The 10,222-nt window shown below is 35.6% G+C and overlaps 1 protein-coding gene across 22 annotated transcripts in view; it reads left to right on the plus strand.

Annotated features, from left to right (window-relative positions):
- Positions 1–10,222, plus strand: part of KDM6A (lysine demethylase 6A) — a 181,268-nt gene that overhangs the window by 128,071 nt on the left and 42,975 nt on the right. For 3 of the 22 annotated variants that reach the window (XM_027963010.3, XM_027963012.3, XM_027963021.3), the window contains exons 11-17: positions 3,535–3,633; positions 3,757–3,976; positions 4,535–4,669; positions 5,113–5,268; positions 5,813–5,908; positions 6,829–6,930; positions 7,581–7,976. In XM_027963010.3, the coding sequence (XP_027818811.1) occupies positions 3,535–3,633; positions 3,757–3,976; positions 4,535–4,669; positions 5,113–5,268; positions 5,813–5,908; positions 6,829–6,930; positions 7,581–7,976 (1,204 nt within the window). The remainder of the gene's footprint in view (positions 1–3,534; positions 3,634–3,756; positions 3,977–4,534; positions 4,670–5,112; positions 5,269–5,812; positions 5,909–6,828; positions 6,931–7,580; positions 7,977–10,222) is intronic. The other 19 variants (XM_027963011.3, XM_027963015.3, XM_060407247.1 and 16 more) reach the window with 7 other exon arrangements.

Consider the following 10,222-nt stretch of genomic DNA (forward strand, 5'->3'; position numbering starts at 1 on the left):
TCATTGCCTCTAGTGTTAATGTTTATATATGAAAATTTCTGTTAATATAGATTAAAAGGAATGTGTATCAGAAAGTATTTTTCTTTAGATCTAAGATAAAGATTAGTAGTTTAATATAACATAATAGTGTGGATGTCTTTTTAATATATTTTTTCTTAATTCTATGCGTATAAAATTAATATATAATTTTGAAATATCAAAAATCACTTTTTTTTTTTTTTTGCCACACCACTTGTGGGTTCTTAGTTCCCAGATCAGGAATCAAACCCTGGGCCCACACAGTGAAAGACCAGAGTCCTAACCACTGGGCCTCCAGGGAATTCCCCCAAATTACTACTTTAGTAATTCTGTAATTTTCAGCTCAGTGAGCACTATTCCATAGGAGGTGTGTCGTCCTCCTACCCCGCAAGTGGCTTTTCATTTGAAATCGTTGAGATGGTTTTTATTTGAACCTTTCTGGATAGAATTTTCCAAATATCCTTTGCTGACTTCTCAGATAAAGGATATTTCTTCCAATTTAACTTGTTTGGGGGTTCAAGATTATCATGTTGGTGTTCAGTATTTTTTATCTGTAATATAATTTGAGGACTGTTTTAGACTTTGTTTACATTTCTTACCCTTTTTACTGACTTCTAATGTGTTGCTTCAAGTCTGTTTTGTCATGAGAAAATATTTATAAATAAATTAGATTTTAGAAGTTATTAAAGCTCTGAAGGAAGATCTCAAATGTCATTGGGATTCGATGACCCTATTCTGAGGCACTTTGTTACTTATCTCTGCATCAGGTCTGTGTTGAAGATTGCATTTGTTTGTCGTTTGGCATGTGTATATCATAATGAAAGTGTAATGTGGTAATGCTGTTAAACTAGCACTTTGTTATTGACTGTGTTATCACAGAATTATAGAATGTTAGAGCTAGGAGGGACCAGGAGGTCACCTAGTTCACCCTGTAAACCTTGTCATTTTGCACGTTTTAGAAAGGGAGCTCAGAGGGGTCAAATGTTTTGTCCAAGGTCACAGTCATGCAGGTAATTAGTAGCAGAGCAGAAACTAGATCCTTGCTTCAACACCCAGAGCTTTTTCAGTTACACAGTGCTGTCTCAACGAGAGCCTGTTTAAGTTTTATTATCGGAAAAGTGTTTGAAAGTTGGATTGAGGAATTTGTATTTGGGCACATTGGTTCCCTACTTTCACTTTGTAGGAATCAAGTATGAAAACATAGGTTGTGGGATTTACTGCTTATTCCTCCCAGCAGTTAGGTGAATTTGCTCTATAAATCTGAGATTGGCTTTGATTTAATTAAGAAAACAAACAGAGCATGTTTTCGACTGTTGGGTAAACATTTCTTTTCTTTGTGGTGTCTGTCCCTGTTTGTCATTGTTAATCCTCTCTTGTCCTGAATTCTCTCCTCATAAAACAGTTTACAGATACTCTCTGACATTGCCTCTGTTTCTGTCACTCACCTTTCTTTATATTGCCCCAACCCCCAGATTAGTGATCTCATGGTCTTCCCTTGTGGCTCAGCTGGTAAAGAGCTCACCTGCAATGCAGGAGACCTGGATCGAACCTGGATTCGATCCCTGGGTTGGGAAGATCCCCTGGAGAAGGGAAAGGCTACCCACTGTAGTAGTCTGGCCTGGAGAATTCCATGGACTGTATAGTCCATAGGGTCACAAAGAGTCAAACACAACTGAGCGACTTTTACTTCACTTCACTTTTCAGGCTTATTTTTACCTCTTCTTGGTAGGTATCCTGTGTTCTTATACCCTCTCTTCCAGGTGGATGAATTCCAAATCTTGATTTCTACACTTCAAAGTATTAAACACCAGGACAGTATTTCCTATTCTTCACTTAACATTACCCGTTTTAATGTCTACATCGCATGTCAAAATCAGCTTATTTCAAACCACGTTCATCATTTTCTTCTCTGAACCAGCTCCTTCTCCTTTATTTTTGTCAATGATATCACCATTCTTCCCCCACCCACATTAGTCAGACTTAAAAACTAAATTATAATTCTGCCCCCATGAATATCTAATCAGTCTATCACAAAGTTTTTATTTGTGTTTTGGTTTATTGTTTCTTCTTTTTCTTTGATGTCACTTCCATTACTTTCACCCTAATTTGGGCCTATTCCAAGCCAGTAAATATAGCTGCCTTCTTTTTTACTGTCTATAATTTTTTTCACTTTTGGTTTATTGCTACACATTGTTAGCAAATAAATATTCCCATAAAATACTTTAATCATGCCATTCCCCTTGTTAGAAGAAGAAACTTCAGGATATTCTTGGGTTGTATTTAAAATTGTCTACAGTTTATATCTATGCTATCTTATATATATAAGATATATCTATATATATGTGATATAAGATGCAACTTATATAAGTTTTGCTCATGCTATTCAAGCAACATTTCAAAATGCTGTTTCTCAAGTTCTCTGCCTGACTCGGTTCTCAAGACTTTTGGATTACTTGACATTTACTTTTTTTTTTTTTTTTTTGCTATTTACTCAGTCAATAGTATTTCAGAGTAAGTCAATTACAATACAAATATTGGTTTAATGGAAAATGTATGTATGTATGTTTGTATATGTCTTTTTGTCCCATTTTGTTTGCTTGACCAAATTGCTGTAAACTAGCTGGTAATTGTAAATCACTGATCTAAACAGTATGCATCTACACACATTCCAATCCTTTACTCTTGCCCTTTCCTTTCTTATCTTTCCTAAACCCAGTAGTGTGGTCTCTTCTACCCTACCCTAAATTTTCAAACCACTTATTATCTGTGGGTAGCCATTTGATACGGCATCATGCTATTTACAATGTGTCTTAAATCCTCAGCTAAATTGTAAACTCCTTGACGATGGACTGGGTTTTATTTTTTCCTTTTTCCCTTAGTGTCAAACATTAATATAATTTCTGTATTTTTATAATTTTGGCTGCTGTTTTATATATCCATCAGGTACATCTACATTAAGAAAAATGGCAGTTCTCTGAAACTTTAATCATACCTTGCTACCCTTACTAGTCATTAAGTACTGTGCTTAATCCTGTTTTATACTATTTTTGATAGTTGGCTTGATATTATTTCTTATGTTTGTGTCTTGTATGTATTAAAGAGTTGTTGCCTTTATTTTTATTATTTAAGAAAGGAAAGCTGAAATCTGATTCAGCAAGTCTTACCAACATGGAATGTTTTTCTTGGTTTTTAACTAATTTCTTACTCTTTGGAAAACCAGAGATCAAGTTGTATAAGTAGAGTGGTGTGCATATATCTCTCAATATTATTGTATTGAAGTGATATGGCATTTAACTATTTTAATAGGTGCTAAAGTATGCTGAACTGTTAAACACTAAAGATAGTCTATAATACAGCTTATTGAAGGGTTAATTATAGTGTTATTGTCATGTATATTCACACTTCACATAAATTTGTTAGCTTATTAGATTTTTATTTGCTTGGACAGTCTTTCAGTGCATTAATTAATCAGTGCATATTAATCATATTTTCTTATTTTTTCCCCTCCCCTCTTAGGTGCTATTCAAGTATTGGGAAAGTTCAGGATGCCTTTATATCTTACAGGCAGTCTATTGATAAGTCAGAAGCAAGTGCAGATACATGGTGTTCAATAGGGTAAGACTTTGTGTAGAAATAATGGTATAATTCATAAACAATGGTTGCGTCACATATAATGTATTTCGTAAAGCTAACCCATTCTTTTTAGTCGACTTATTTTTTGTTAATTTCTCTTTCCAGCGTGCTATATCAACAGCAAAATCAGCCTATGGATGCTTTACAGGCCTATATTTGTGCTGTACAATTGGACCATGGCCATGCTGCAGCCTGGATGGACCTAGGCACACTCTATGAATCCTGCAACCAGCCTCAGGATGCCATTAAATGCTACTTAAATGCAACCAGAAGCAAAAGTTGTAGTAATACCTCTGCACTTGCAGCACGAATTAAGTATTTACAGGTAAAATGTTTAAATAGCAGTTTTTTAAAGGCACATGTTTCCCCATGACACTCAGGCAGGAGGAGGGTGGCTGGGAAGTTTGTCTAGTTGTGTTTTGATGTCTATAACTTGTTTCCATATTTTGTAAACATACCATAGCTTGTAATATTATTTTACTTTTCATTTTAAGTAAGATATACAGTATTTAAAAGATGCTCTTTTGTGCATTTACCCTGTTAATGCATATTAATTTACATAATTTTTTTCTATGTACTGTCTACATTTTTAAGTTGTCATAGCATTTTAGAGAAAAGAACACGAACACTGTCTTTCACTCTTGCTTGGAGTTTCATGAGAAGACAGCTATAAGAACTCTGAAAACAGAGCTCAGCTTTGTTTTAATTCTCACAAAGGTTTATATTCCCGTTTCCCTCATTATATTTAGTATCTTTCTGAAACCCCAAATTAAGGATCTATTTTCTTAAAAACAATTAGTTATAGCATTTAGCAAGATTTAGTGGACTTGCTCTTACTCAAGTAGGCTTGTGTTAAATTTGCTTTTTACATAATTTTTCCTAGGCTCAGTTGTGTAACCTTCCACAAGGTAGTCTACAGAATAAAACTAAATTACTTCCTAGTATTGAGGAGGCGTGGAGCCTACCAATCCCCGCAGAGCTTACCTCCAGGCAGGGTGCCATGAACACAGCACAGCAGGTGAGAAGTTGGGTTATGTTCTGCAGGTGCCCAGCTTTAAGGGTTCTTTTCAATCTGTAGTAGTCAAGCGTATTTTACTAAGCACAGGAGGCTTTTATTAATGAAAAGACTCTTGATTTAATTGTGAAGGGAATTTAGATCAAATTAAAACTCCCTCTGATATGGGAAGAAATTTTGGGGTGCCAGTTTAGAGCCTTTGTGCATTTTCATGATTTTGAAGGAAATTTCTTAACATAATGCTGCAGTTTATTTAATTTTTGAAACACGTTTTTCAAAGGAAGGTACACATTACTCCATTGATGATTCATTTGATTTTCAATAATTACCATTCAGCGATGTCCACATAGATTTGAAAAGTATGCAGCTTGTAAAGTTGTATAATTTGAAGGAATGAATTAAGAACATATAGAACCCTATTTTTGTCTTCCTTCTGTGATTCTTAGGCATGTAAACCTCATCATCCAAATACTGAACCTGTATTAGGCCTCAGTCAGACACCAATTTCACAGCAATCCTTGCCACTACACATGATTCCTTCTAGCCAAGTAGATGACCTGTCCAGTCCTGCCAAGAGGAAAAGAACATCTAGTCCAACAAAGGTATATATTTTAGAGAAATAGAAAATCCCAGCCAAGAAAGAAATTCCTAACTGCCCTGAACTTGTGCAGTTTGAACATCTCCTGTCCTTTATTTTAAATCTGTGGACATCAGTGAGTGAAGGGCTTGAGTTTTTTCATTCCAAATTCTTAGTATCATATTAAATATGGAAAGTAGGGATAAATTTGCATTCATCAAATCATTTTATTCATCTCCCTGCCGTTAAGATCTCAACACAACTTTTCATCATCACTTTCTACTGACATTAAAATAAACTTAACATTAAACCTAGTGGACAGTGTGGTATTTAGGTTAGTCATTTGGGCCATAGTTTAGGGGTGGGCCTTTTTGGGTGGCTAATTAAGTTTTAAGTTCCCAAGTTTACTATGCATGTAAAATTACTTTTAAAAGAACTAAATGTCATAACATCTTTTTTATATGTAAATATTCCAATTCATAGTCATTTGACCTCCATTAGTCATTATGTTAACTCTGTGGATTTAACCAAATATTCTTTAATTTTTTTTTTAAATCAATTTTTCTCAGAATACTTCTGATAATTGGAGTAGTGGCCATGCAGTGTCACATCCTCCAGTACAGCAACCAGGTCATTCATGGTGTTTGACACCACAGAAATTACAGGTATGTAAAACATGCTTTTGACAGATTGCTTTTCCTATTAAAGAAAAGTAGAGGTACTAAAGTTCTAAGTTTTTTTTAAGTATTAATTCTTAAAACTGAATGGTGGTAAACTCAGTTAATAGGTACATAAGTGAAATGAGCCCACATTTACCAGAGTAATAGAGATAATTCATTCCTTTTTTTTTCCACTTAACCTCCGCCCCACCCCCCAATATATTCTAATGGTTCAAACCATCTAAGTATGAGTTTAGAGTATATAGAATAAATTCTCCTGCTTCTGTCCCTACCCACTCAGTTCCCCTCCTAACCGAAAACCAATATTAACTTGTTGCTTATCTATCTTTCAAGAGACGTCATGCATGTCCAAGCAAATACTCATCTCCTTTCTCTCATATGTTATTTTTCTTCTCTTTTTATACAAATGATAAAATGCTGTATATACTGTTAAATAGTGTATTATGCAGACCTTTCCATGTCAGTATGTTAAGAGCATCCTAATTCTTCTATGACTACATCATGTTTCTTTATGTAGGTGTCATACTTTTACTTAGGCAAATTACTAGTTTTGGATAGTCAGATTTTCTTCAGACTCCTATTCCATACAGTGCTTCTTAGAGAGTACTTATCATAAAGCATTTTTAAGCTTAAAGAACTTTCTGTGTAAACCCTGATAATTATTAATGAGTAAAATCTCATGCCCATTTATCTCAAAGATCCCATTACAGTAAACCTTCTGAGATAAATGTTTATTCCTTAACTTTCTGAAACTTCTTAAAGGACTTCATCTTGGAATTGATTGCCACTGGTCAGAAATCAGTATCTTTGACTAGACAGCATTCAGAGTTTTATAGAAAGGTTGCTTAGAATAATGAGCTTGTTTCTTAGATATGTCTTTGACTGTATTCTTCTTTTTCTTCTAGCACTTGGAACAGCTCCGTGCAAATAGAAATAATTTAAATCCAGCACAGAAACTGATGCTGGAACAGCTGGAAAGTCAGTTTGTCTTAATGCAGCAACACCAAGTGTGTACAGCATTGTTTTCCCCTAAAATTTGTTAGCATTTGAATATTTTTGTTGACTGGAATATCATTTTAGAGAGTATGTTTATGCCCACCTCTAGTTTGTACTAGTGTTTAGTGGGATTTAATTATCTGTGCTTCTTAAAATACTGATAATGGACAGAGATTTTTAGGGGAAAAAAAACAGCTATAAATTTGATTTTGAACATGACTTAGTATTTTATTAATTTACATGTTATTTTGCATGTAATACTTAACAAACTACATCCTAAACTCAGGCAAGGTTCTTTCAAGTTTGTTTAACTCAGAGAATCTGGCATAAAAATGTGATAAAATGGAAATTCAAGATACCCTATTTTGTGATGGGGAAGAGACCTGTAAATTTGATTTCTTTTCCATAATTTTCAACTGATTTCTTTTGTCATTTACTAAAAGGATATTTCTTAATATTAAGTAGATTCCTGCTTTTCTGAGGAAGCTAATCTAAATGTGAAGAAACACAATTGCTTGTCTTAAAAAGGTATTTTTTAACCTAGAGAAATTAGATGTTAGGGTAAAATCAGAGATTATCTTGTTACATATCTTCATATTCTGATTGTGTCCGTTATGGGCCACACAAGCAGCATTTATTTTTGTTTTGGTTTTTTTGACAGATGAGACAAACAGGAGTTACACAGGTACGATCTACTGGAATTCCTAACGGGCCATCAGCTGACTCATCACTGCCTACAAACTCAGTCTCTGGCCAGCAGTCACAGCTTGCTCTGACCAGAGTGCCTAGCGTGTCTCAGCCAGGAGTCCGCCCTGCCTGCCCTGGGCAGCCTTTGGCCAATGGACCCTTTTCTGCAGGCCATGTACCCTGTAGCACATCAAGAACGCTGGGAAGTACAGACACTATTTTGATAGGCAATAATCACATAACAGGAAGTGGAAGTAATGGAAACGTGCCTTACCTGCAGCGAAACGCACTCACTCTACCTCATAACCGCACAAACCTGACCAGCAGCGCAGAGGAGCCGTGGAAAAACCAACTATCTAACTCCACTCAGGTAACAGAAGGACTAATTGCCTTGTTGGCTTCTCACATAATAGTTGTCTTTACTTGATTTTATGCATGTTGAGAGGAGAAATAAAAGTTTGGGAAACTTTTTATAAGCATTTATAGTACTACAGTGTGATTACTACATTGTGACTCGGTATTGTGTGTAGACTTTTTTTCTCTCATGTAAGACACACATAGGTAATGTTATAAATTTCTAAAAGAAAAAGAAAATAGATCATACAATTCTCCAAAGCTCACTGCTAGTTTACAATGGCATCTTAAGCATTTATAGTAATGTTTCTTGGTTCATTTCTGTAAATATTGCCTACTTAGATCAAGTGCTATTCTAAGTGGTAAGTATTTACTCTGGTGGGAGGAAAAGTTTTTACTTCTGAATATTTATCCTCATAGTTTTCCCTGTGTTTTGGATTGTTTCCATGGAGCAGGTGCACCAAAGCAGGACTGAAGGATCAAAGAGCTTTTCAAAGAAATGTTGCGAATATGTCTTGCCAAATTGCTTATACTTTTATTAGTCTACTACAAGGAAATATTTGACTTACTATTGGTAAAACTAAAACAAGTTCTTTTTCTAAGAACTTTTAAAAATGTCTTAGTTCATGTACATAAACAGATAATAAATAGGCATTACATATGGAATATAAGGTAATGTTACCATTAGTTCTCTGGAATAATACACTAGAAAATGGAGCTGGGGAGTACTAGAGATTGGTGGTAGAGGAGTTGCATTAATAAACAGAAATGTCAGGGAAGGTTTCGCTGGAAGGGGTAGTTGAATAAAGACCGGAAAGAGTTATAGAAGTGAGCCTTAAAGATATTCCTGGAGGAGGAAATGGCAATCCACTCCAGTATTCTTGCCTGAAAAAAATCCCATGGAGAGAGAAGCTTGGTGGGCTACAGTCCATGGGGTCACAAAGAGTTGAACACGACTTAGCAACTGAGCATGCGCACACACACTTGAAGGTATTTGTGATAAGAGTGTTTCAGATTTAGGGAGCAACAAGGAGCAATAGGCCCTAAGGCTGGAGCGTGTTTTGCATATTTAGTGATTATCAAGGTGGCAAAAGCATGGCTGAGCAGGATGAGAGGTAGATGTGTTCCAGTTTGGACACAAGCTAGCTAAATCATTTTCAGCCTTGTAGGCCATTGTATAAACATTTTGGATTTTATTCTGAGTTAAATGGGAAACTATAGGGAGGTTTGAATGGAGTGAGGTGGTCTGACTAGATCCTCTCCAGTACACTGTGGATAGGCTAAAGGAGGCAAAAATACTAATGATATGACCCATTTGGAGATTACTGTTATAATCCATGTTAAGAGATGGTGGCGGCTCAACCCAGAGTGGCAGCAGTAGAAATGGTCAACTTTTGGGTACATTTGGGTGTAGAACCAACAGGATTAGATAATAGAGTGGGTATGAGAAAAATGGGAGTCTAAGCTAGCCTGATAAACTAGGGAAGATGAAGGAAACTGGATGAAATCACCAAGGGGTGAGAATAGATAGGGGAAAAAAAGGGAACTCAAAACTGAGCCTTGGGGCATTCCAATATAATAGGTCAGAAAATTGGAAAACTAACAAAACTAGATGAGGAGTGACTTGTGAGGATAATAGGAGATAGAGGAGAATATGAGTGATGCCCTTAAAGCCAAGTCTTTCAAGGAAGGGGCTGTGATCAAAGTGTGAATCAATCAGTGGTTACAGGTTGAGTTGGTAATGTGAGGAAATTAACACAGGAGAAAAAGGAGAGAATTGTTTGGGTAGGTGAGAGGATGGGATTTTGAAGGTTCAGTGTCTTTAAACATTAAAGGATTGTTAAAAGGATAACATGAGATTTTTGTTAGGATTCCTGTAGTGCTAAGGTATAATTTGTAATTAATAAATAAGAACCGTTGTTATGATTGTAACTTAATGATTCTATTATTATTCTTTATTGCATCTAATTCCCTGGTTTCCTTAGTTGCTGAGATTTTAAGTAAATAACTCCCTTCATCCCACTTTGGAAATTTGCTATCTTTACGAAGACCTCCTGTATAGCACAGGGAACTCTGCTCAGTGTTACATGCCAGCCTAGATGGGCGGGGGGGTTGAGGGAGAATGGATACATGTATATGTATGGCGAGTCCCTTTGCTGTTCATCTGAAACTACCACAAGATTGTTAATCGACTGTACCCCAATACAAAGTTGTTTTTGGTGTTTTAAAAAAAAACAACATAATTTTAGTGAAAGAACCCTC

The sequence above is a fragment of the Ovis aries genome, chromosome X, assembly GCF_016772045.2.
Source record: "Ovis aries strain OAR_USU_Benz2616 breed Rambouillet chromosome X, ARS-UI_Ramb_v3.0, whole genome shotgun sequence".
In the NCBI taxonomy this organism is placed as follows: Eukaryota; Metazoa; Chordata; class Mammalia; order Artiodactyla; family Bovidae; genus Ovis; species Ovis aries.